General features: G+C 37.7%; 1 protein-coding gene across 2 annotated transcripts in view; it reads left to right on the top strand.

The window, feature by feature from the left end:
* ttc28 (tetratricopeptide repeat domain 28) overlaps positions 1-27,849 on the top strand; it is a 317,167-nt gene that overhangs the window by 230,527 nt on the left and 58,791 nt on the right. For both annotated transcript variants that reach the window (XM_081354984.1, XM_081354985.1), the window contains one exon: positions 17,749-18,256. In XM_081354984.1, coding sequence (XP_081211110.1) covers positions 17,749-18,256 — 508 coding nt within the window. The remainder of the gene's footprint in view (positions 1-17,748; positions 18,257-27,849) is intronic.

Here is a 27,849-nt window from a genome sequence, read left to right on the forward strand (position 1 = left end):
CAACCCCAAAAAATGTCCCACAATGCAATGCACTCTACTTGACCTTTCAATTCTAGTGTGATGAATATCAACCATGATCCTTAGCATCTCCTCGCTGACTTATTTGATCGTTCTGCTAAAAATCTGAAGCGTTTTTCAAAAATTTTAAAATGTATTAAAATATATTTTAAATATAAATTTGAATATAATGAGATTTGTACAGTATAATAATAAAAATATAATTTATTTTTAAAATCTATTCATTTCAACAATGTGTACTTGACATACAATGGATAAACCATCCCAGATACCACTAAAATAAACATGCAATTTACTGAGGTCATGTGACAACGCTACTGTTTGAAGCGTGTATTGTTGCATATATTCAATATATTCTCTATATCAATGTCAGTGTTTCCGAACTCCCTGAAGTCTTGAGTTTCTTCCGGGAACGAACACGTCACAATATTCCTCATTTAAATAATTAATACGCAGAATAAAGGGGCGGGGCCTGGTTGAGTTAGTCAGTAGTGTGTTAAACTGGTGGTTATGGTAAGGGGCGGTACATTTCCCAAACACACTCGAAGCGCTCGACCAATCACAACACACTGCTCCAGCCGACCAATCAGAGCACAGTGTGCTTTTCAGAAGGAGGAGCTTCATAGAGACAGGAACTAAACAGAGCGTTACTGACAGACTGGGAAGAGAGGAGCTGCAACAATGGAGAATATGAGGAAAATAATGTGCTTTTGGAACATGCAAGCATGAACTTGGTTGGTGAATTCATGGTTCACGGTTTCAAACAGGCTCTGGAAGCAACTCAAGGACACATTGTATAAACAGAGCACTGAGCTGGACGTCAGCCTTTAGAGGCGTTCAGGTGTGGCGACAGGCGGAATAATCCTCGTTCGGGACTGAATAGCCCTGCAGTCTTTTGAACGACCCATCGTCCTCAGAAGAGACTGCAATTATGATCTCAGAGGGGCTTCTGTTGTCTCGTTGATTGCTCAATGTCCCATTACCCTGTAAATATTTACGTGCATGCTGACATTTTACCGCTGGGTCAAGCCTTCGCTGTGATTTGCTCTTGACAGCGCTGCTCCTCTGGGGTGAAGCTTTTAGAGGATCTTTGTCTTTATGTGTCTGTTTCCAATAATAGTGTTTTTGCCCAGCAGGGTTTTTTCTGCACTGTCATGTCGTGTCTTTCTCCGAGGCCATCATGCGCGATCATTGTCGAGTCATTCGACCTCTACATCAAGCCCAGCCTTGAAAACTTCACAGCGTTTCCCTGGCTTTGATTCCCTTTTGCACACTCGAAAACTCCCGGAAACAAAGGATTTGCATTCCACATTCATCACTGTCTTCATGACAAAGCAACGCAGCACCGCAGACGAAAATATATCAGAGCGCTGGGGGAAAAAACTCCTGTTGATTCGCTCCCTTTTACGGAAAAATCAAATCAAACCCATCGATCTAATTACACACAGACTACACACGCTGATGGTAATTGCGAAGTACAAATGCGTTCGAAAGGGCACAGATTCCCCAAAGGTGCAGATCTGTGTTGAAACGGCTGTAAGTGTCTTCAATCTATAACTTATGAGTGAGAATCTCACAAAAAGTGATTTGTATCTGGCTTAAGAGGGAGTGACCTGATTTGAGACCATTTTTTAAAGAAATATCAAGTCAAAAGCCTTAAATGTAAGTGTATTTATAGGAATGCTTGAATAGCTAAGACAAAACCTGCCAAATTCGCATTTAAAATCACTTAAAACTCATCTTTAATCACCAAAATGACACATTTAAACGTTTCCTTGAAAAAAAAAATGTCTTCATGCCTTAAAATATCTTGAATGTAACTCGACACCCTTGCCTCATTTAGTATGCGCAGTTCTCTGAATATGCAAATGAGCCCCGCCTCCACTCACTCACTCAGCTCAGAGATCCACTGGTTGACGATCACACGTTGATCTGATTGGTTACAAGGTAGTTTGTGACGTCAGAAACACCAGCGATTTCAAAGCGTGTTTTTGAGACTGTCTTTGGTTCACTGCAGTTTTAAGGAGAAAACACTCAGCAATGCTGTCGACTTATGAATTTACACATGGTTTGTCTTAAAGCACAATAAAAACACCACATAGACACACAAACAACACTAAACGCTTGATTTTCACCACAGGGGGACTTTAAAAGCATCATAGTGAGAGGAATGTTGACTGTATACTTCATTTAGTGCTGAAAACGATCACTGAAATCACTGTCAAACTAAAAAAAATTACTATTTATGTTGCATAGAGTGCAGTTTTTTGTCTTTCAATCAAAGTGTCTAATGTTTCACCTCAGCTGGTTTGTTTGATTCAACAGAGACATCCCTATGGGAAAAATGAATGGGAAAAATCCTTCCGGAACTAAGGCCCTGTATTTGCACTGTATTTGTATGTGCAACATATATTTATGATTATTGTTTAGTCATTTAGCAGAACGAGTAACAATTAACGGCTAACAATGCTAAGCTTCCAGTGAAAACTAGTGGAGTAGCTTAGCAACATGGTAAAATCGAACTCTGTTAAGTTTGTGTGTGTATTTTTGTGAGTGTGTGTGTGTGAGATCGTGTACTATACCTGGTGAGGGGTTAATGACTTGCTAATGAAACACATGGCTAGCAGCTAATTAGATGTGACCTGTTTTCCTGCAACTGTACCTCACGGTTGGCAGCTCATATGCTAATGTGCTAATCTACCTGCGTCTCAGTAAAGTCATTTTTTCTTTTACAGCGTTATTTGTTATTTTAGCTATATATAGTTTGAAGTCACAACCTTTGAAGTAGATGCAATACCCCTGTATTCTGAAGGTTTTTGCTAAATTGGCTCTTAATATGGTTGTAGCTTGTTATACGAGATGCCAGAATTGTGATTCATTTCACACGACTCAGTCTGACCTGACATCGCCTTTGATATCTTTACAAGCATTTTAATGATCTCTGGCTCTAGAGTATCTTCTCCTCTGCGAGGAATTCTCTAAATAAACCAGATGGTTTAGCCATTAAAATGAGTGTTATTCTTTAAAATTAGTTTCATTCTCTCGGTTTCTCTCGGTTCTCTCAGTTGTGAAGCATATTTTAAGTTGTGATCATATTTCACCTCAGAATTAAAAGAAAAACAAGAAGTTATTTTTTACACTATATGAATAATAATAATAGTAGTAGTATTAGAAGTAATTAGTAGCAGTGTATAAATTGATAAGAAAATGTTATATTTTACTATAATGCACTGTATGTATGTATATATGTATGTATGTATGTATATATATATATATATATTGTACTTTATTTTATACTGGAACAAATAATGTCAATATAGTGTTAAAGTTAATCAAGTCCATTATGTATGTATATATATATATATATATATGTGTGTGTGTGTGTGTGTGTGTGTGTGTATATATTGATACTATTAATACTATACTTGTATTATTTCATTTTATTGGGCATAATATAGTATTAAAGTTAATCAAGTCCATAATATATATATATATATATATATATATATATATATATATATATATATATATTATTATTTCATTTTATTGGGCATAATGTCCCAAGCTTATACATACACATACATACACACTCGCGCACACACACACACACACACACACACACATACACATACACATACACATACACACACATACGCTTATGTATGTATATATATATATATATATATATATATATATATATATATATATAAGCTTGGGACATTATGTTCAGTAAAATGAAATATTGTAAGTATAGTATTAATAATAATAATATTATAAATATTTATTTATTTATTTAATATATTTATTGCTCTTGGACTATATTTATGTTACAATTAAACAATGTCAATATAAAGTATTTATATCCTAAAATAGAATATTTTCTTTAATTTTCTCCCTTGTGAATTTGAGGTGAGATGACCTGTGGATTTCCTGGCTGTGTTCCCTCACTCTCCTCTTCAGCTTCGCTCAGCATCTGCAGTTGAAGATGCTGTAATGTGTGTGTTTAGTGTGTGTTCAGTATGCAGCAGGTCTGTGCTGGGTGTGTGAGCGTCTCACACAGCCCCGGGGCGTTATACATGCGTATCGACCCGCTGTCAGACCTGACCGTCACAGGAACAGGTATGATGGACAGCCGAGCGTGAGAAACACACCTGAGAAACTCAAAACTCAAACTCAAAATGAAGACGTGCTCAACAAAACCGGCCCAGAGCTGTGAATCACACCGTAACGCGCCTTTTCACCATTCCTTTCACGAGTTAATCTCCACGAGGTTCCTCGTTAACGCCGCAGTGTAATTAGCAGGCGTTGGGTTTGTGAACATCAGGAGCGTGAAGAATACGCCAGGGCTTTGAGGAGAGTTATTGACAACCACGCAACAAAGACGCGCTCCTTTGTTGACGTTTGAATCATCGGGTTTAGTTGCTTTCGGGCGTCGGGTGGGCGAAGAGGCCTGTCGGAAATCTCACCAGTGAGTGGCAGTAGATTGCGGATGTTTTCCGGTGAGCGCTTTCCCTTGGGAAACGCACGCAGCACGGGAGAGAAATGACTAAAGAACATGCTAATAAAGCCGTTTAAATAATTCATCTCTTCATCTTAAACCTGCCGCCTCCAGGGCTCTCTCATCTCCGCCGATCCTGGCTTTTCATTCCTTTCTATCCGTTATCGCATCCCTCTCTCCCTGTCACATTCCTCCTTCACCTTGGCTTTCTTGTTTGTCATCTCGTCTCTCTCTCTCTGATAGCGCTCGAGATGTTTTATTTACATCATTGTCGGGATGATTTGCTGGAGGTAAATTCAGATCTGAGAGTTGTGTTCCCTCGGGAGTCGAGCGACGTCAGCGAATGATTCGACTGCGTATCGCTCCGTTCCCAGCATGACAACATCCATTTCTGTTGAAGTGTCTCTAAAACACCTCTTGCAAACCCAGCATTAGCTACTTTCAGGATCATAAGGAAACATGATGTCTTACTAATGCGTTTTTGTTCCATGTGTATTTATAGACTATATCGAGACTTCATCGAGTCCATCGGACATTTGTCAATCATACATAAACAATGCCACTGATAAGAGTCAAATTAAAAACATAAAAATGCTCATTCAGAAGCAACATGTCACACTGTAAACCCTAACGCTCAAAATAATGAATTGGATTGAGTTGGACAAACTTAAATTAAACTAATTAGTTCAGTCAAGTGAACTTTTATGAGTATTTAGCACTGTCTTTTTCTTTCAAGTTCACAGAACTGATGTATTTTAAGTAAACTGAACTGTTTCATTGTTTTGAGTTTTCTGAAATCATTTCTTTTAATTTAGACGAACTTAAGTTTAACTGAAACGGCTGGGATGTCTATTTCCCAGCATGCTTTGCCGATGGCACTCAAAAGGGAGAGTAAATGCTAAAATTAAGTGCAATATAATGTTTTTTTGTGTGTGCAAGATTAATGTTGAGTGGGAGATTTAGTAGTGATTAATGTTTTGTTATGCTAATTTAGAAGAATTTCTGTTAATGTTGGTTTTAGGATAGTTACCATCATGATGACAAGTGATGCATGAGCTTGATTTGAGAGCAAATAAAATCTTTATATTGCTTCAAGTGCTACTGTATAACATACTTTCGTTAACGTGTTAACAAATTAGCATGTTAACAAACTAACTTGTTAAAGCTAGCTAAGTTTAAACTAATAAAAATGTTAACATTGAGATTACAAGAAAGTTTTAAGTTAAACGTATGAATAGTGTACTCAAACATTTCAAGTTAAAAACAATTTAAATGTATAAGTGAAAAAAAAAATCTGCCAGTTCTGCTTACTTAAACTTTGAATTTCTTAACTTACATTTTTTGAGTTTTGCCAACTTATTCTGGTTTACAGTGCAGATGGACTTTTTGCATCTGAAGTCTTATATCTAATATATATTATTTACACACACATACACACACACACACACAGTTTCTATGAGTGGTTTATGGCTTGGGCCTTAATTGGCTAAGTTACATACATAATTTTATATTTATTATGTTTTTTTTTATTTATATATTATAATTTTGATTTATATAATAAAACTAAAATATGTCAATGTATATATTTCCGTGCATGGTGTTGCTATGAGGTCATTGTCTATTCATCCAAGTTGCAAATTGAATTGTATATATGTATATTTTTTATATTTATACAATATTAATAGTAATAATAATAATAATAATAATAATAATAAAACATATTATATTTTATTTATTTTTACATTTCTTTAATAATAATAATAATAATAATAATACAAATAATATATTTAAAAATCCATTCTTTATGCTTATTATATTTATCTATATTTACATTTATCATACTTATTTATTTTATATTTATTTGTGCTAAATTATGAGTGTTTACATCTTAATGTGCATTTTGGAATGATTGTTGTTCGCACATTTCCATACAGCATTTCATATAATATCTCAGAAACTCAGCAAGACTTTAGTTAGTTAATAATTATTAATAATAATAATAATAATAGTAGTAGTGCTGCCTTAACTAACATGCAGGACTGTTTTATATCTGTCTGTGAACATCACAGTGATGTCCACGCGCTCACGTCTTCATTGCGGATCATTTAGAGCAGGTCTTTGTTCTTCATCTCTCTGATCTGTCTATCTCTCACACACGGCTTATTAATGAGCTCATCTCTCCTCTCCTCTTCCCAAAACATGTGCTTTGTGTAGCTTTCCCTGTATGGATTACGCTTGGAGATGTTCTATTGATCCGGCTAAAGTCCATATTGAACCGGCTCTAATTTAGAGCTTGTGGAAAAGCTTTCTCCAGCCCAAACGGTTAATAATTCCCCATAATACGATGAATAGATATGTGATTAATTAGTTTGGTAAAGTGAGTCATTAATTAGACGGAAAGCATGCTGGTTTGTCCAGTCATTCCTCTTGGTTTTGTCTTCATTTGTCGGGTTAATTTGGACATTCTTCCTCCTTGTGTCTCCGTCTTCCTCATGCGGTGGATTTCCCCAGACGCTCCTGATAGGCTCCCAATCAATAGCATTAACCTCCCAATTAATCATCCAGCCAATGAGGAGTCCCGTTATTGGAAGCAGCCGGTGTCAAAGATGAAGACATGCGTGACGTTTTGTCATAGCCGTGCTTTGAACCGTGTGTCTGTTCAAATCTATCCTTACTGTGGCACTTTTTTATTTATGACAATAATTAGCATGTACTAGTGTTTACATGTTGTCATGTTAGATGTCCAAAAAAATAACATTGTTCCTGACCATTAGGTCCCATCTAATGAAATATTAATATATTTTATATACATGCTTATTGTCGCATTTATGTGTGCGTGTGTATTTGCAAATGTGTGCGTGTGTGTGTGTCTGTGTGCATGTATGTGTTTGTGTGTGTGTATGTGCATGTCTGTCCTTGTGTGTTTGCATGTGTGTATGGGCGCGTGCGTGTGTGCGTGTGTGTGTGTGTGTGTGCGTGCGTGCGTGCGTGTGTGCGTGTGCCTGTGTGCATGTATGTGTTTATGTGTGTGTATGTGCATGTCTGTCCTTGTGCGTGCTTGTGTTTGCGTGTGTGTGTGTGTGTGTGTGTGTGTGTGTGTGTGTGTGTGCACGTGCGTGTGTGTGCACGTGCGTGTGTGTGCATGTATGTGTGTGTGCATGTATGTGTGTGTGTGTGTGTGTGTGTATGTGCATGACTGTGCGTGTGCATGCTTGTGTGTGTGTCTGTGTGCATGTGTGTATTTGAATGTGTGTGTTCGTGTCTTTGCATGTGTTTGAGTGTGTGTGTGTGTGTGTGTGTGTGTGTGTGTGTGTGTGTGTGTGTGTGTGTGTGTGTGTGTGTGTACTTGTACAACTATATTTGTGAGGACCGGTTTGCGTTTTAGACCAGCGGAGTGAGGACAAAAAGACTAAAGTGAGGACATTATATCTGGTCCTCACTTTCTGAGACCCTTAGGCCTGTTTTAGGGATCAGGTTAAAGTTAGGTTAAGGGTCAGGGGTCAGGGTTCAGGTTAGGCATAGTTGTGTTGGCTAGGGTTTGAGTAGGGAGCTAGAGACTGCATTGTGCCAATGAATGTCCTCACTAAGACAGATGTACAAGAATGTGTGTGTGTGTGTGTGTGTAACATGCAGATGATGATTCATGCGCTCCCAAGAAAAACACACAGGCTGCCAGTCGGTTGCGGAGAGCAGCGCTCCACCGGGGAGCGAGTATATTTATTCAACAATCCTGTTGACCAGAGGAGCACGTCCATGTGTGTGTGTTTGTGAATGAGAGACCCGAGGAGAAGGTCCAGCTGTAAAAACCTACAGGAAACAAAGATGAGTCAAGTCTAGATGAAAGAGACGAGAAACAATGAGTCATTTTTCTGAAATCTCACATTTGAAGTTCGTCTTCAGGGGCCGTGTGTAGACAGCGAGTCTCGCTCACTAATGCTCGTGTGCTAATGTGTGCAGAAAGGGTTCTCACGCATGTTTATCGGATTCAGATCTCATTTTAACATAATATCATTTTAGAATTATCTTTTTTTTCACTCTTTTTCACATCTAGAGCATGTTTTAGTCCAGATTAAAATGTAAAAATGTTTAAGTTTAAAAGAAGTATGTAAGTATTGGTGCTGTGATGCAACTATAGTGAATCTGAATGGCTGTTTGAAACATTTAAAGTCCCCCTGTGGTGAAAATCAAGCTTTTAATGTTGTTAATGTGTCTATGTGGTGTTTTTAATATGCTTTAAGACAAACCATGTGTAAATTCATAAGTCGACAGCATTGCTGAGTATTTTCTCCTTAAAACTGCAGTGAACCAAAGACAGTCTCAAAAACACGCTTTGAAATCGCTGGTGTTTCTGACGTCACAAACTACCTTGTAACCAATCAGATCAACGTGTGATCGTCAACCAGTGGATCTCTGAGCTGAGTGAGTGAGTGGAGGCGGGGCTCATTTGCATATTCATAGAACCGCGTATACTAAATGAGGCAAGGGTGTCGAGTTACATTCAAGATATTTTAAGGCATGACGATTTTTTTCTCATTGTGTTTTTTTTATGTCATTTTGGTGATCAAAGATGAGTTTTAACGGATGATATTAGGGGGACTTTAAATACTGTTCAGAAACACAGTAGCACTTTCTGGGCCCTATTTTAACAATCTGAAACGCAAGTATCAAACGCGAAACGCAAGTAACTTTGTGGGCGGATCTCTGTGGGCTATTATAGAGGCGGGATAAATGACTCTTGCGCCCGGCGCAAATCTAAAATGTGTTGGTCTGAAGTAGCTTCATTACTCATAGGTGTGGTTTGGGCGTAATGTGAAATAAACCAATCAGAGAGTCTCACATTCCCTTTAAGAGCAGGCGCGCTTGTTCCATGGCGGATTTGCTATTATAACGGCGGATTTACCAGGAGCGGTTCACAGCCGAGGAGAGCGGCGTTCTCGTCAGGGCCGTAAAACACAGAGAAGTGACATTGGGGATGGAGAAACACACCCAAATTAGCTTCGGTTAAACAGGCATATGATAATTTGGGTAAATGTGTAAGCTAGATTTATGCCTATTCCTTAACATCTTCATGGACACAACAATGATTTCCCTCGTGTGGTAATATTTTTCCTTGTTATAATGTAGCCTATGATTTGCAAACATGAGAACTGCTGCGTCTGTGTGTAGATGAGAGAATCAAAGTGTATGCGCGTTGTGCACACGCTACATTGATTATGGCCAAGCATGCGCCCTCAAAATAGCATATGAATAACATGCACAACGCGCCACTGACTTTAGACGAGGTTTCTCCTGGTCAGTGGCGGAATTGTTTTCTGAAACTGCAAAATAGCACCAGGGAACGTTTGCGCCGGAACACGCCTCCTCTTTTCACTGAACCGCCCCCGCGAGCGCAAGTTCATTCCCTAATTTACCGACGTGCGTCTGTGGAGGGAAAAGTTCACTGTGTGTCGGGTGCAAAATAGGAATGATACATGCGTCGCTGTACAAAGTCAATTGCGCTGGGTGCAAGATAGGGCCCTCTGTGTGTTTATGGGGGTTACTGGGGTTTTCATTCTAAATATTCTAATAATTCATAATAAGGAATTATTCATGGTATTTTGAAGTGCCCACAATAAGATAAAATAAAATACAACACCATGCATTTTCATTATCACAATATATCAGCACGTCTCTGTGTCTAATATCACTTTATATGGAGACAGGAGTGCACACACGACGACCACACCATTTCTCACGGACACTCGACTTGAACTCTCTGCTCAGAGATGGGCTTCCGAACATCGATTTCTTCCATGCCACCTCTTCTCATGAGGACCAGTAAAGTGCGAGTGAGTTTAAAGGTTCCCGGAGGACAGTTCCACCGCTGCACTTCTTCAGTTTAGTGTCAGACGTTTCTCCTAAACTACCTTTGGATGAATTAAAACGCACACAATCGAGTCTGCAGTTGACATACAGTAAGAGTAGAGCTGTCTAATTAATGCGGATTGATGTTTATTAAATGAGTAAAGTTTGAGATCATTGATTTTTAAAGACAAATTCCTGGCAAATCCGAACACAATGTGAGACATTTTTGAGAAGCTCTAGAAGAGACATATGATATTTCTGGAGTATTTTTCTCAAAGCTCCAAAAGCACCTCTGTTTAATCTCATTGCTGTATAGAAGAAACAGTTGAGATATAAAAGTGATTTCTTTTTTGTGTTTGTCAAGCACTAAATGTGTTAAAACACAAGCTGGTAGTCAATTTGGCCCTTAATATGTTAAATACATTTGTGATTTTATTTGTTTTTGGATTTTTCTTCCACTCTTACACTGCAAAAAAATTATTTTTTTGTCTAATTTTCCAGTCCAAATATTCACTTGAGAAGCAAAATGACTCTTGTTTTCGGATAAACGTGTCAAAATTGTGTCAAAAACTTAATTCAAAAGCAAGATTATTTTTTCTGACTCCATTGGCAGATATTTCTCTTATTTTAAGCATTTAATTTTGTTTTGTTTTAAAAATAAACAAAACATTTTCACATTTTTAATAGTAGGCCTATTTGAATAAAGGGTAAAGATTTTGTAAGCATATTGTGTAGTTGAGCTTGGAGTCGATTGTTTTATTTGTGATGATACGCAATGAAACATGACAAATTGTGCAACGTAATTTTTGGCCGGACTGTCATAAAAAGAAATTATGAACACATGCGAAAAACAAGAGAGAACCAACAAAATATGATTGATTGTGTTATAGTCAATGTGATTTATTTGTTTTTCTATGCACCTTTTTTCATAGTAAAATAAAACCTGTACAGCTGTCGTGTTTTATGCCAAATAATTTTCCCAATTAAATACCGTAACCAAGTTTAGTGTTTCTTCCCTCATATTTAAAAGTCTAAAATATGTTCCTAAAATTTTGCACAAATTTTCCAAAAACATAAACTCATTTAATTTTATTTTGTTTTTTCCAGAAAACCTTAATATCTTGAGTCGCTATTGTCTTGATTTCAGAATGTTTTGATATTTGTACTGAACGTGTTTTTAGTGTACCTGTTTTCTCTGTCTGAATGTGGTTATTTTTGACGAGAGTTGCAGTGATGTCAGGTCATTAAACCCTCAATCTGTAGTTTTGAGATCATCGTCTGTAGCGTCAGTTCAAAGAACGTCCCCGCAGACGGCTTTTATTGAAGTTAAGATGTCCACCGCTTTCTCATGACCTCACTTCTGGACCCTTTCTGAACAGAGAACAAAGGTTTACGTCAACTTGTGCACCTTTGAGAGCGTCGTGGCAGGAGAGAGAGAGAGACAGAGAGAGAGACAGAGAGAGAGAGAGAGAGAGAGAGAGAGAGGGAGAGAGAGGTTAAAGAATTAAAGCGAGTGCGGTTTTCTCCTGTCATTCTCCATGTCGAGATGTGAATCTGTGCTGCGCCAGCGCACATACACACACACACACACACACACAAGCAAGCCGCTGACTTGGGAAAATCAGCGAGAGGAGGGTGCAAAATCCCTCTTTATCGAAAATTGGCTCTCCCAGTGAACAGCCTCTAACAGAAATCCAGTGGGGTTTCCAAGGAAACCGTTCCACGGATCTGAAACTGTGAGCAAAGCTGGAGATGAATGGCTGATTTGTAGGACACACAACAATAGCGTTGCGAGGCATAATTGTACAATAATGAATAAAAATCAGGGAGAAAAGAGACAGGAGTTAGTGGTCAGGTGATCAATGTCCAGTGAGGTGTGTGTGTTTGAGTTTAAACTAGCCATCACTGATTCAAAATATACAATAGTGGCTGGAAATTATGTTTGTATTTGTTTTTAATAGCCCTACAAGTTCTATTGAACCAAAAAATATTTTAGACTTTTAAATATTTTAAATATGAGGGAAGAACGAAACACTAAACTTGGTTGCTGTATTTATCTGGGGAAATTATTTGGCATAAAACACGACAGGTTTTATTTTACTATGAAAAAAGGTGCATAGAAAAACAAAAGGCTCACATTGACTACTAGTACAACACAATCAGTTATTAATATTTTGTTTGTTCTCTCTTGTTTTTCGCATGTGTTCATAATTTCTCTGTATGACAGTCCGGCCAAAAATTACGTTGCACAATTTGTCATGTTTCATTGCGTTGTCATCACAAATAAAACGATCGACTCCAAGCTCAACTACACAATATGCTTACAAAATCCTTACCCTTTATTCAAATACTATTCATAATGGCTTATATTGTGGAAAATACCGTATTTTTTGGTGTACACACACTAGCATAGCTGTTGATTGTGACAGAGATGAGTGTATTGAATCCCTATGTTTAACAGATTCCTGAAAAAGGAGTTTCCTCCACAGTTCGTCATCTTTAATACCAGGAATGACCCGAAATGAAGCTCCGCGGCTTCAAACAGGGCTCACGATAGCATATCTCTGAACATAAGAAGACCTCTCTCCTGATGGAGGGTAATTGCCTCACCGTGTAACATGTCCCGGAGCCTTTAAACTCCGGCAAACCGCTGGAAGTTTTGATGGCTGGAGGTAATTGGTTCCAGGCGGCGCTGGGAAACGGAGAGTCGACGGCCTTGAGCTGGACCGTCGAGTCCCTCCAGGTCCGTCTTTTGTCCGCGTGCCCCGAAATCAAGCGTTTTAACTTCTGTTCCATCAGGGCATCCGTCCCAGCACCTCCTCGAGAAACAGCCGTCCCCGTTGCTCCCTAAATAGTGCGCCGAACATGTGGTTGTGTTTTAATCACTGTTTATAGTTTGATTGATGTCGCGTCAAGGCCAAAGTTGGACCTGCTGTCTTTTGTTGTGTGTCAAGCGTTGTGTAATGTAAGCTCTGTTCCAGGATCTAGTGAGCTGTCTTGCTGTGTGTTGTCTACATAGGCCGCATGCTGACCGAAATGGACAGGGTTTGTAGTTAATGATGTCGCTTGGCTAATGACACAATAATCTAATCATCTTGAAACTGTACAGAACATGCAAATGTTGGCTAAAATTGTTTTATCTATACTTTTCTGAAATAATAATCAGAAATGTTTTTTGAGCATCAAATCATCATATTAGAATGATTTCTGAAGGATCATGTGACACTGAAGACTGGAGTAATGATGCTGAAAATTCAGCTTTGATCACAGGAATAAATTACACTTTACAATATTCACACAGAAAACAGTTATTTTAAAGGGGTGGTTGATTATGATTTGACTTTTCTAACTTTAGTTAGTGTGTAATGTTGCTGTTTGATCATAAACAACATCTGCAAAGTTACGACGCTCAAAGTTCAAAGCAAAGGGAGATATTTGATTTTAAAGAAATCGCTTTTTAAGGACTACAACAAACGGCTGGTAGAGACTACACCACATTCCTCCTGGGTTAGTGACATCACCAACCCTAGAATTTACATAAACCCCGCCCCCGAAAACACGATTTATAGATTATCAAGACAGAATATGCTAATCAATGACTAGAAGATAACTACACATAAGGTACATAAATTCATCAACTAACCATTGAGAAATGTCCTGTTGCTTCTACATGTTGTCACTTCTTCTAGAGTCTCTCCATTATTGTCCGACTCCGGTTTGAACATAAAAGGCTAAAAGTTTTTTAATTTTCAGTGCATGTGTGTGTGAGTGCAAGCTCTTGAAGCTCCGCCCCCTGTGCCGGGAGCAGCAGCTCATTTGCATTTAAAGGGACACACACAAAACGGTGCGTTTTTGCTCACCCTCATAAAGTGACAATTTTAACATGTTATATAACAATATCTGTGGGGTATTTTGAGCTAAAACTTCACACACACACTCTGGGGACATCAGAGACTTATTTTACATCTTGTGAAAAGAGCATTATACCACCCCTTTAAATTTTCTTCACAATATTTCTGTTTTTACTGTATTTTTTGGTCAAATGAATGCAGCCTTGGTGAGCAGAAGAGACTTCTTTCAAAAACATTTAAAAAATCTTTCCAACCCTAAACCTTTGAGCAGTAGTTTACTTCCACTTCGGGTAAAGTCGAGAGCTTTGCATTGTTGGATTAAAGAATTTCGCACAGTATTCTGTGTTTGTATATTGCAGGTCATTCCATGCATACAGAAATTGTGCACCGTTTACACACTGTACGCTGTAGAAATAGTAATAGTTGCATGTTAGGATGCTATTCTGACCATAGACACTTTTATTGCAATGCATTTTAGGATTGCGTTCTCTGCGAAGAATGCATGTGATGAATTTTACCAAAAGACAAAACATTTTTAAACAGCGACCATGTCGTAAAAGTGGTTCTGTCTAGGTGAGCATCTCTCGTGTGTGTGTGTGTGTGTGTGAGAAGCTGACATACACCAGGTGTGACAGATAAGCTCTCCCTCTTGTCCCTGAAGTTTCAACAAAGTTACTTTAAAGTTCCTGATCTTGCTTTGATCGATTTGTCATTGCACATTCATCTAAAGTAGAAATGTTTTTTTACTTTGTAATCTTTCACCAGAATGTAATTCATAAAATTGTAAGACTGTGATATTAAAAGACCAAAATTCAATATAGACCTTTTTAATGATGCGTATACTATGTAGGCCTAAGCAGATTAACCAAAATATAAACGCAGTGCAGTTTTTGTGAAGCATCTTTCCATAGAAAACCATATTCTGTGCTCATCTGTATATACAGTACTGTAGGATGCATCATCAATGGGGTTGTTTACTGAGTTTACCATTGTTTTAGTAGATTAAGTGTTTTCATTGTTGAGCGCTTTAGAATATCTTGCTGTTTTTAGTGATTGAAATACTGCAGCAGGTGCTGTATATGGATCATAAGTGCTGTATATGGATCATAAGTGCTGTATATGGATCATAAGTGCTGTATATGGATCATAATGGATCATAAGTGCTGTATATGGATCATAAGTGCTGTATATGGGTGCTGTATATGGATCATAAGTGCTATATATGGATCATAAGTGCTGTATATGGATCATAAGTGCTATATATGGATCATAAGTGCTGTATATGGATCATAAGTGCTGTATATGGGTGCTGTATATGGATCATAAGTGCTATATATGGATCATAAGTGCTGTATATGGGTGCTGTATATGGATCATAAGTGCTATATATGGATCATAAGTGCTGTATATGGGTCCTGTATATGGATCATACGTGCTGTATATGGATCATAAGTGCTGTATATGGATCATAAGTGCTATATATGGATCATAAGTGCTGTATATGGGTGCTGTATATGGATCATAAGTGCTGTATATGGGTGCTGTATATGGATCATAAGTCAAGTCAAGTCAAGGTTATTTATATAGCGCTTTTCACAACACAGGTTGTATCAAAGCAGCTTCACAGTATTAAATTAAAACAATACATCAATGTTTGTTTCTAGTGTAACGTCCACGTTTGGTAATGCTGATCAATAGTATCGTTGATTGATTAATTAAATTAAATATCCCCAAATATCCCCAACTGAGCAAGCCAAAGGCAACAGTGGCAAGGAACCGAAAAACTCCATCAGGTGACCTAATGGAGAAAAAAAAAAACCTTGGGAGAACCCGGGCTCAGTCGGGGGCCAGTTCTCCTCTGGCGTTTATGAACTAGAGGTCAGATTTAAGATAAGTGCTGTATATGGATCATAAGTGCTATATATGGATCATAAGTGCTGTACATGGGTCCTGTATATGGATCATTCGTGCTGTATATGGATCATACGTGCCATATTTTTCACATATTTTCGTTTTTCTTCTTTTGAGAGGTGATCTAAATATCCGTGGCTTGAAACGGATGTAAAACTGAGCTTGATGTTTCGCGCTCCAGGTCTCCTCACCGGTCATGTGACTGAAAACGATGAACTGTTGTTCTGAAATGCAGTTTTGACACCATTGAAGCCGATGAAGCTGTACTTGCGTGATGTCGTCTCTAAGATGACCGTCGAGAGGACTGCGTTAGCTTTAAGATGACTTTGATTCTGCTGAAGAAAGTTGTTTGTGGCTAATGGGCTTCCCATCGAGCATGTCATTCTGTGAGATGGCCTTTGTCTCTCGAGTCCCGGCTGAACATGCGAGAGATTTCCACAAGGCCTCTGCATATTTTTTACGGATTTTGCGAGAGATCAGCGTTTGCTAAGATTTGGACTTGAGAGGCTTCACAGGTTTTGTTCTCGGCAGACAACACGTTACATGGCAGAGCGCTTTCAGCTCTTCTCGATGTCTCTGTAATGGGATGCACTGATATCACACAACTTTGCCATATGTTTCGAGGAGGAGAGCTGTGTTTACTTATCTAATCGCTGCTTAATATAGAATAAAACAGTGAGACATAGGAGGCCATGTGTATTAGTAATTATACCACAATTAAAGGAATTATGAAATCATCTCATCCTCATAACACAAATAACTTCAGTATTATTTATATAATATTATAGTTTATTAATATTGGAATTAGATTTAATATTTTTTAGATTTTTGTTTTTCTTTTTTGGGGGTAATTTTATTATGTTATTTTTACTAGCTTTTGTTTTTTAAATATTTATATATGATATATTTTATATATTTGTATGTCTGTTATTTTTATTAGTTTAAGATATTTCTATTTAACTGCTTTGTTTCAGTTTGTTTTGGTAATTATGTTTATAGCTTTTGTCATTTTTATTAGTTTTTGGGTTTTTTGTATTTCTATGTAGCTTTAATTTAGATTTAGATTTTCGGTTTTGTTTTTTATTTAAGTTTTAGTCATTCTGTTACATGTTTCTGTTATTTTTTTAATACTTTAAAATATTTCTATAAATTTTTTTAATTATTATTATTATTATTATTTTTTTTTTTTTTTTAGTACTTTTCAACTTTAATGTAGTTTAATTTAATTCAGTTATTTGCCAACATTTCTAATGTGCGTTTGTTTAATTTTATTATCTAGTATTTATGCATTTTATTTCACAGTTTTTTAAATAGTTTTAGTTTTAGTTAACAAGTGTTCATGCTGCTCTTTTCCCATATAATGAAAATGGAATGATTCACACTGTTGAGCTTTAAAAAGTACTATAAAAGTAGTTTGTGAATCTTATCATCAAAATATTCATGATTACATGCAGCAAATTTCAATTTTAAACATTAAAACATGATGCATACCTTCACAATAAGCCTTGAAAGAAGTGTTTTTTGACCTCATCCTCCTCAAACCTGGCATGAAGTGTTGTGAGGAACCGTTTTTGCCGCTTCAGACGTCAGATTTGATCATTGCATCTTCTCTCTCTCCCTCCACAGGCGGCGTCTTCAGCCCTCAGCAGTTTGGGTCACGTCTACACGGCCATCGGCGACTACCCCAACGCCCTGGCGAGCCACAAGCAGTGTGTCCTGCTGGCCAAACAGTCCAAGGACCAGCTCTCCGAGGCCCGTGAGCTGGGCAACATGGGAGCGGTGTACATCGCCATGGGTGACTTCGAGAACGCCGTGCAGTGCCACGAACAGCACCTGAGCATCGCCAAGAGCCTCGGAAACAAGCGCGAGGAGGCGCGTGCCTACAGCAACCTGGGCAGCGCTTACCACTACCGGCGTAACTTCGACAAGGCCATGTCCTACCACACACACGTGCTGGAGCTCGCTCAGGAGCTGGAGGAGAAGAGCATCGAGATGAGGGCGTACGCAGGCCTGGGACACGCCGCCCGCTGCATGCAGGACCTGGAGAGAGCCAAGAAGTACCACGAGCAGCAGCTCAGCATCGCTGAAGGCCTGAAGGACCGCGCCGCAGAGGGCAGGGCTTCGTCCAATCTGGGTGAGCGCTGGCGAACACGGGTCACAACACCAAAATAATCACTTTAGTTTGAGTTTCAGAGAGTGCAACTGTCATTTTAGTAGATTCTAAATAGCTTTTTATTTCAGTTATTTGTTTATGCTTTTGTCATATTTATTAGCTTTTTTTATATTACTGTTTCTATTTCTTACTAATTTATTTCAGCTATTTCCCAAGCCGTTGCCAAGCTTTTGTTGGCAAAATTGAGCAAAAACTGGAGATGCACCGATATGAACATTTTGGCCGATACCGACAACCGATAATTCAGCCCGTTCTCATCCCAAGGCGTCATAATACTGACGCTGTTGACATTTCGTCTGCATCAAACGCACATGGCACCCTTTATCGTCAATATGAGACGCAGATAGATATGAGCCAGAAGGCGCCTCCTAGCGGTCTAACCCTAAACCTACCCCAGACCTAAACCTACCCATATCCTGTGCGTGTCATATTGACGCTAAAGGGTGCCATGTGCGTTCGATGTAGACGAAATGTCACAAGGGTCAGTATGTGACGCCCAAGGATGAGAATGCGTTGGATAATTCTTCATAGTTGAAAGCCGATAACCGATACATTTACTAGATAATAGGGCTGTTTTCGACTAAGGATTTTCATAGTCGAATCTGATTCGTTAGATTTTGCCGTAGTCGACTGATAGTCGAACCTTTTTCTTTTTTCTTTTTTTTTTAGATAGCAGCTAGATTTTTTCCATTTCAAACAAAAGAGCTAAAAAACACATATATATCACACATATATCATAACATTTCATAAACATGAGGAGCAATATGAGAGAGAAATTTGGTGATGGTTTAGGTACATTAAACAACGTAAAGCTTTTTCACGCCCATGAGAACCGTGTGGAGTCAACTCACAGCCGCTCCGCTGCCCTGCTGAAAATGTGAAGCAGAAACGCTTAATATCAGTTAACGTCCATAATAATTGGACTCTGGGTTCGATTTTTTTGATCATTTTAAGTGGTTATGAGGAGCAATATGAGAGGGGAATTTGGTAATCATTGTTTAGGTACATTAAACCACGTAAAGCTTTTTAACGCACATGAGAACCGTGTGGAGTCAACTCACAGCCGCTCCGCAGCCCTGCTGAAAATGTGAAGCAGATTTTTGAATACATTTTTATTTATTTACATTAGTAAGCTACAGGACATCTCTTTCAAAACATGACCTGCGCGAAAGCGAAAAAAATAAAATAAAAATGGTACCCAGCCCTTCTGAAAATGCGAATGCGTCTCTGTCCCCAGCACATTTCAAACCAAACTGACGCCCATGTATTCGACTATGAGGTTCATAGTCGAATCAGACCTCTCCGAATCGAATCGTCGAATCCTCGACTATTAGAAGTCAGCCCTACTAGATAAGTAAAATTAGATAAGATATTATGTCTTGTTTTCCGGGGGAATTAATCAAAATTGAGTAAGTTTTTGCTTAAAACAAGCTAAATTGTCTGTCCATGGGGTAAGAAAAATAATCTAAATATTCAAACAGAAACAAGTTTATTTTTCTTACCCCATAGACAGACAATTTTGCTTTTTTTAAGCAAAAACTAACTCAATTTTGATTTATTTCCACAGAAAACAAGACATCTTATGGCATTTTACTACTTTACTACTTCTGTTTCTATTTTTTCTAATTTATTTCAGCTATTTTCCAAGTCGTTGCCAAGCTTTTGTTGGCAAAATTGAGCAAAAACTGGAGATGCACCGATATGAACATTTTGGCCGATACCGACAACCGATAATTCTTTATAGTTGAAAGCCGATAACCGATACATTTGCAGATAAATCTAAATCCAAATTTTCATATAATTTTTTTTAAAGCAAGCCAAAATCATCATGGCGAACAGAGCCCATGTGAAGTGTTTTAGCTGAAAGAAATAATATATTATTTATCGGCTTTAATATATCGCCCACATTTTCTTATCAGGATGATAATATTACAAACAAACATATATCGGCCAATACCGATATGGTGGTCGATATATCGTGCCTCCCTTGCAAAACAGTGATAATTTTGTGTTTAAAAATGGTCAAATCATATAATTAACTTGTATAAAATGAATATCAAATTTTGCACTCTTGCTGATATTCGAGAAAATAGCACTCTTGCTCATGTGATATTGTTTAGCTATATGTTATGAACACAAAATACAATAATTCATACAAGAGCAATTCCTATCGAATGTTTGTGGGCATTTGTATTACTTGTGGTGGCGTTTTCCAACCTTGCACGACTCAGACTAGCTTGCTTGTTTTTAAGGTGTAATAAAGAGCTATAAGGCTGGCTGTATTGAACTGTTTTAAAAGTGGTTTAATTTCACAGTCCTGATGTTTATATATATATAAATGTCTTGCAAAAAGGCCACTTATCTAATCAGAAGCCAAAAAAAGCAGGTGCTTGAGCACGGTGACGTTTAATTTTACAACTAACTCCAATGGTGTTTTGTCATTTCACACAAGAATAGGTAGGCTACTTTTATATTATGACGATGTAAACACAATTAGTATCTATTAGTATTTCATCTGTAAACAATGTAAACAATGTAAAACAAACAGCACTTCTCCAATGGTGAGTTTTGACTATGTCTCATTTTGGTGCATCACTACTTTTGGAAAAACTAAACCAGCTGAAGATCAGCAGCCCAAACTGAAACACCAGCTTAAACTAGCTAAGAGCATCAGAAAGCCAGTTTAGACTGGTTTAATGTGGCTTTTTCAGCCGGAAATTGTTCCAGAGTGGCGAATCGAAGCTGTTTTTGCTGAATGAATGACAAGTTTACATTTTTAGGTGAACCGTTCCTTTAATTAAACATAAAGCTGGCAGAAATGAAAATTCAAAGCCTACCCAAGAAAATAAATTAAGGCCAATACATAATGTTATTAGCTTGAAATATACAGTCATGATTGCTTTTGCGCATTACATTTGTCTAGTTATTAAGAACAACAGCGTGGATGAATATTTATGTTTCTATTTCCAGTTTAGTGGCTCGATGACTCTTTGCTCCTGCAGGGGTCTAAACCATCGGTGTGCCAGACCTACGGCTGATGAATCGCAGCCGTCCAAACCGAGTGTTTCAAAGCCCGTCTAATCTCTCACTCTGACTTTTATTGCTCCAATCTCACGTTCCCTCTTTCCATCAGTCTGATCCGAAACGCTCCGTGCTCTCAGATAAATAAACTCCCAAAAGAAAAATGTTGCCACAGGACTGTTAATATCAGGATTACGGTAGAGTGCACAAGATAGTGAACATTTTAGGAGTCAAATCATGTCTTTTGTGCTGGATTTGTACATTTAAAATGTGAGTGCAAAACTCATGCATGGTTTATTTAGCCCATTTTATCATCAGTCAGCATTGGCAATGTTATTAGCGGCCAAGGACTGAAGGTGTATTGTATCCATTAGTGTTGTTATTCCTCCTCCTTCTATCGCAGCCCATAGAGCTGATTGCGGGTAAATGATGAAATTTGGCACACAGATAGAGGACAGTCTGAATGTTAACTACAGCAAATTTGGAGTCTCTAATTCATTCCCTCTGGCGCCACCAACTGTTCAAAGTTGCACTTACAATTTGAACCATAAGGGCTAGAAACAAAATTATTTTCCCACTAATTCGATTGCACCTTATGACATCTTTTTCCATCATAATTTTTTTTCCACCATTTGGAATTTTCCAAAAATTCGTACTTTTTCAAAATTTTCTTTCATGAAAATTGGCTCAGATCATTTTTGCTGGCAAAAAGCTTTTTGATAGACCCAACCGTTTTCGAATAACGCACCAATGGATTTGACAAAGAGCAAGTGAAAATGGATGCGAGGCTACGTGTATCTCCGTAACTCTTTAGCGTATTGAGACAAATCTTGGTACATGTCATCACAAGCATGACCTGAGGCTACTTGCAGAGTTTCGGTTCAGCGCCACATACTGGTCAGAAAAAAAATTACCATTCTCTTTTGATTCAGCGCAGCATACCGAGTCGAATGATGCCCAGTTTTCTCAAATCGACCATTTTGGATTTAGCTGTAAAATGCTGTATTTTATGAATGAATTAGCATATCATTACAAAACTTGGTATGTGTCCTCTGCACCATGAAATGAAGCTACTCAAAAAGTTTTGAGATAGCGCCACCTTTTGGTAAATAATAATAATGACATTTAAAAACAATATGCCAATAGCATTTAATTCATTTAGCCTATATTAATGAAACTGGTCTTGATAGATTCCTTAAAACAACGATACTAATTATGATTTCTGTCCGCCATTTTGAATTTCTCCTAGACCGTTGGTTCGATTTTAACCAAAAATGGCTAAGATCATCTTCAGACTATGCTGGCAAAAAAGTTATTAAAAGCTTTTTGATTCTTCTCGAATAACATCACCAAATTGATGTCATGATGCCAAGCTGATTCTGATGCTGTAACTCTGCAAAACGTCGGCGTATTGACACCAAACTTTGTACGTGTCACCACAGCGACCACAGCTGTGGTAACAGCGCAACCTAATGGGTAAAAGTAATACGCATTCGAATCATATTACTGGTGATCATGTTCATATCTTTCAGCTATTCTGCTTAAAATAATCTTAAAGGGGTCATGAACTGGCTTTTTTTTTTAAATTATATTGTTGTCTGAGGTCAGCTTACATTCAAAAACATCAAAATGAATAAGTAATAGGCTATTTTCTACCCTGGTTTTGAGCCTAGCTCCTGAAACGCTCGGTTTTTATGGGCGTGCCGCATTGAAGACTTGGAAGTAAACGCCCACTGCTATGATTGGATAACAGTTTTGCATATTATAATGAGTTTCATGTAATGCGCGAATCGGTGGGCGGGGCTAAACCGGCAGTGTTGAAGTAGGCGTTGATATCTTCTGCGGAGGCGGGGTTTGTCAAAAGCTCAAGGAAAATTTGATTTCTCAGTTCATCACCCCTTTAAAGGGATAGTTCACCCAAAAATGAAAATTCTGTCAGTAATTACTCACCCTCATGTTGTTCCAACCCCGTAAGACCTTCGTTCATCTTCGGAACATAAATTAAGATATTTTTGATTAAATCTGAGAGCTGGATCACTCCTCCATAGGCTTCTAAGGGACTGAAACTTGCTGGCCCAGAAGAGTTATTAAAGAGATCGTTAATATAGTCCAAGTGACCACAGTGGCTTAATCTTAAGTTTATCAAGCGACGAGAATACTTTTTGCGCGCTAAAACCCCTTAAAAATAACGACTTTATTCCACTATTCATTTCCTTCTCTCTGGGCCTCAAGTGAGTTAACGTAGTGTTTTTGCGCAGCGCGTCAGTGTTGCACGTCACCACGTAGGCTCACTATTGGCCGACGCTGGTCATGTGTGTGACGCGCTGCGCAAAAACACTACGTTAACTCACTCGAGGCCCAGAGAGAAGGAAATGAATAGTGGAATATAGTCGTTATTTTTGTTTTGTTTTTAGCGCAAAAAGTATTCTCGTCGCTTGATAAACTTAAGATTAAGCCACTGTGGTCACTTGGACTATATTAACGATCTCTTTAATAACTTTTCTGGGCCAGCAAGTTTCAGTCCCTTAGAAGCCTATGGAGGAGTGAGACAGCTCTCAGATTTAATCAAAAATATCTTAATTTGTTTTCCGAAGATGAACGAAGGTCTTACGGGGTTGGAACAAAATGAGGGTGAGTAATTACTGACAGAATTTTCATTTTTGGGTGAACTATCCCTTAAGTTGTCTTTAATTTCTTATCGCTGCAGTTGCTTTTCTATAGTTTTTTAAGTTTTCCATATAATATTTATTTGATTTTATTTCAATTACCAATTGAAATAAATAATTCAATAATTAAATTTTAATTATTTTATTTCAATTTAATTTGTATAATTTTGGTTTACAATAACAACACTGTCTGTAAGGCAAAAATTGTTAGTCAGATTGCTTAGGAAAGTTATAATACAGGTCAAGCTGCATGATTTGAGTTACCTGTCAAAGTTTAATAACTGCGGTTAGGTGTTTGTTAAGATCTGTAACAATAAGCATGAGTTGTAGTGTTAGTGAAACACTCACTTGTTATTGCCATTTGTTCTATTTTCTGTGATCTTGAAGTGTTGATGAATTTCCATAGTAGGCTAGCACAAGAAAGTCCATAGGGTGATATTTATGGCCTGTGACGCTCTCGTGGAAACAAATTAAATCAATTTTTTTCCGCTTTTGCGTGCGGCTGTGATAAATTTGTATTGGAAGCTTGTACGATCAGGTGAGCTCATTTAAAGCGGGGATATAAATATGACTAGATTACTCCCAGCGTCTCTGAGGTTGTTACTCTGCGAACAGGTTTATTGTTCAGACCTAATGATGTCGGAGAGGTTGCACGGATGAATAATGCATCTTCTGCAGACTCATGCTAAGCTTTTTGAAAACGCAGAGTCGACGGCTAGCATCCCGGCACTCTTTCACTCACAGGACAGGAGCGGCTCGGCTTGATCGATCAGAGTTATTAATAGCTGGAAGTGCTGAGAGAATAGTAGCGCTTCTAAAATTAACAATCTCACGCGCTGCTGAGAAACCTGGAAGTCCACAAATTGATCTCACTGTCAAAGGTTGAGTCTGAGAAAGGCAACAGATGTTTAAAGGTAAAGCAGGCGTGTTTATTAAAGCTTTATCGTGTTTACTCGTAGACTGATTGGGCTCCACAAACATGTTTTATTAGCTATCGATATCTATGTACCTAAAAGTCACGTAGCTGAAGCCAGTAGTGCTCTGGAAGAAAAAATCCCATTCATTTTCTCCATAGAGACATTGATTTTTAATGGTTTCAATAATTTTTTAAAAATAATGTACTTATTTATTTGGTTTATTAGCCAAATTGAAGCCATAGAGAAACATTGTTCAGCACTCAAGCATTTTCCATGAATACATGTTGTAATATTTTGATGCAATATATAAAATGTATAATGTAATATTTAAAGGAGCTGTATGTAAGATTGTGGCCAAAACTGGTACTGCAATCACTTTCAAATTACTGTAGAGCAGTGTATCTCCTCCCCCTCCCCCCTGACTCGAGGTTGCCAGATAGGCTGCAGGATCAAGCAGGAACGTTTGTAGCTGCAGCTGTGGTAACTAGAGCAGAGCTGGCAACCCGGATGCTGAAACACTACTGACTTCGTGATTGGTAGATAGGTGGAGGGTGGGGCATCAGGCCAAAACACAACATGACAACATCAACATCAGTTGAGGGCTGCAACTTCACTTTTTAAATGACAATATCCTGGCCGTACTACTGTTGTCAGTGATATAAGTATTTGAAATGAACATGATTTCTTAATGTCTAGTGACATATCAGGGCCATTTTATGATTAATTGAAATACATTTCTTACATACAGCTCCTTTAATAATATTGTGCAATAGATGCAATATTAAAAATAAACAATCATTTAAAATATCGTTTTACGCAAAAATTCATAATTTTGCGTTATACCGTTTTATTTGATTAGGTCATCATTGTAATAATTTTCCCATAACATAATTAAGTGCACAATCATGTGGTTTTTTTTATGATTTGCTAATTTTTTGTGTGTCTAATAAAAGTTTTACAAATGTTCAGAATTATTGGAGAAAAAATGAATCGTAAAAATACAGAATCGATGCTACTGAAAAAGTGAGCAGTCATGCATAATTATTGTAATATGCACAAACGATTTTTGCAATGCATATTCAGAGCTTGACTATCCATAGATTCCTGTACCAATTTGAAGATTATTATCACTGCATTTTCTTTGATTATTTTAGCATTGAATCAAAGTCCCTCAAGCACAGCCGAAACACGTGTCCTCCTCCTCCAAGCCCTTGCCCGCTCAGGTGGGATGATGCTAATGCTCTCGACTCATATTTTATTAAAACTGGTTTTGAGTTTGGTTGTTGTTGCGATATTTAAGCCCTGAGCAACGTGAATTTGATCCTGTTGTGATAGTGCTGAGTGGACGGTAACTGGAGGCCATAAACACACTTCACACACACACACAGCGGCAGGTGTGGACTCTGTGTGTGTGTGTGTGTGTGTGTGTGTGTGTGTGTGTGTGTGTGTGTGGATTAAGCTGTAGGTTTGTGAGGTCAAAGTGGTGTGTGTGTGTGTGTGTGTGTGTGTGTGTGTGTGTGTGTGTGTGTGTGTGTGTGTGTGTGTGTGTGTGTGTGTGTGGATTTAGCTGTAGGTTTGTGAGGTTAAAGTGGTGTGTGTGTTTCTGTAGGGTTAGCGGTGTCTGGGTTGTGTTATTAGGGTTTCAGTATTGTTAGTGAAATGTGTGTGTGTTTTAGTTTGGTTAGCAGTAGGGATGAATGATTAGAAGAAAAAAAATAGTGATTTAACATGCAATTAAACAAACAAACAAACAAACAACAACAACAAACACCAGGTTCGCTGTACTTGTTTGTAGAGCTGCATAATTTGGCCAAATATTTTGTTATTATATATCAATATGACTATAAAATAATAATTATTATTATTATTATTTTATTATTATTATTATTATTATTATTATACAAATAATAAAAAATATTAAACAAAAACAAGAAAGTATTTGTAATATTATTTCACTGTAAAATTAAGAAAAATTATATTTTGGAAAATTATATAATAATAATACAATTTTACAAATAAATAGTAAAATGACAGTAATATTTCTGGCTCAAGTATTGTAAGCAGTGTGTTTCAGTAAGGTTAGCAGTCTGTATCTCTCTCTCTGTGTGTGTGTGTGTGTGTGTGTGTGTGTGTGTGTGTGTGTGTGTGTGTGTGTGTGTGTGTGTGTGTGTGTGTGTGTGTGTGTGTGTGTGTGTGTGTGTGTGTGTGTGTGTGTGTGTGTGTGTGCGTGTGTTTGTGTGCAGGTGTGTGTGCGCGTTTGTGTGTGTTTGTGTATATTTGTGTGTGTGCACTCCTTTGTGTGTGAGATTTTCTCCCATGACTCTAGTTTTTATTTTATTTAAGTTTTATTTAAGTTTATTTGAATAGGGACAAGTATGTTACATAAACTCATGTTACATACTACAACATTTTAGCCAAAGCTAATTCTCAATGTTCGTCCCTAATGGGCCTTTACATAAAATCAAACAATACATTGGTAAAATAAACATAATAATAATAATACAGTGTAATACAGTGTACAGTGTAGTTTTAGAACATTACACATTGTTGATATTAATTTCCTCCGCTCCACAGCTGCAGGCACAATATTAGCCAGTTTATCTCATTTATTTTTCCTTAGATTAATATTCAGAGTCATTTAAAGACTCATGGAGCTGCTTTAAGACTAATGCTCCTCTCTAACGTACTGAAGCTTCTCATGACGTAAAGTAAATCATTATCAACTGTTGAAAAACACACACTGGTTGAAGACTTACACATGTTGTGTTCATACTTATGCTGCGTTCACAACACATCATAATTATTATATCTCGAGATGACTACTTGAATACTACTATCTATCTATCTATTAACATTAGTTAATGCACAGTGAACTAACATGAACTGTATATTTGTAAAGTAACATTAAAAATATATTGCTCATAGTTAGTCTATATTAACTAATGCATTA

The sequence above is a fragment of the Scardinius erythrophthalmus genome (assembly GCF_964197995.2).
Source record: "Scardinius erythrophthalmus genome assembly, chromosome: 23".
NCBI lineage: Eukaryota > Metazoa > Chordata > Actinopteri > Cypriniformes > Leuciscidae > Scardinius > Scardinius erythrophthalmus.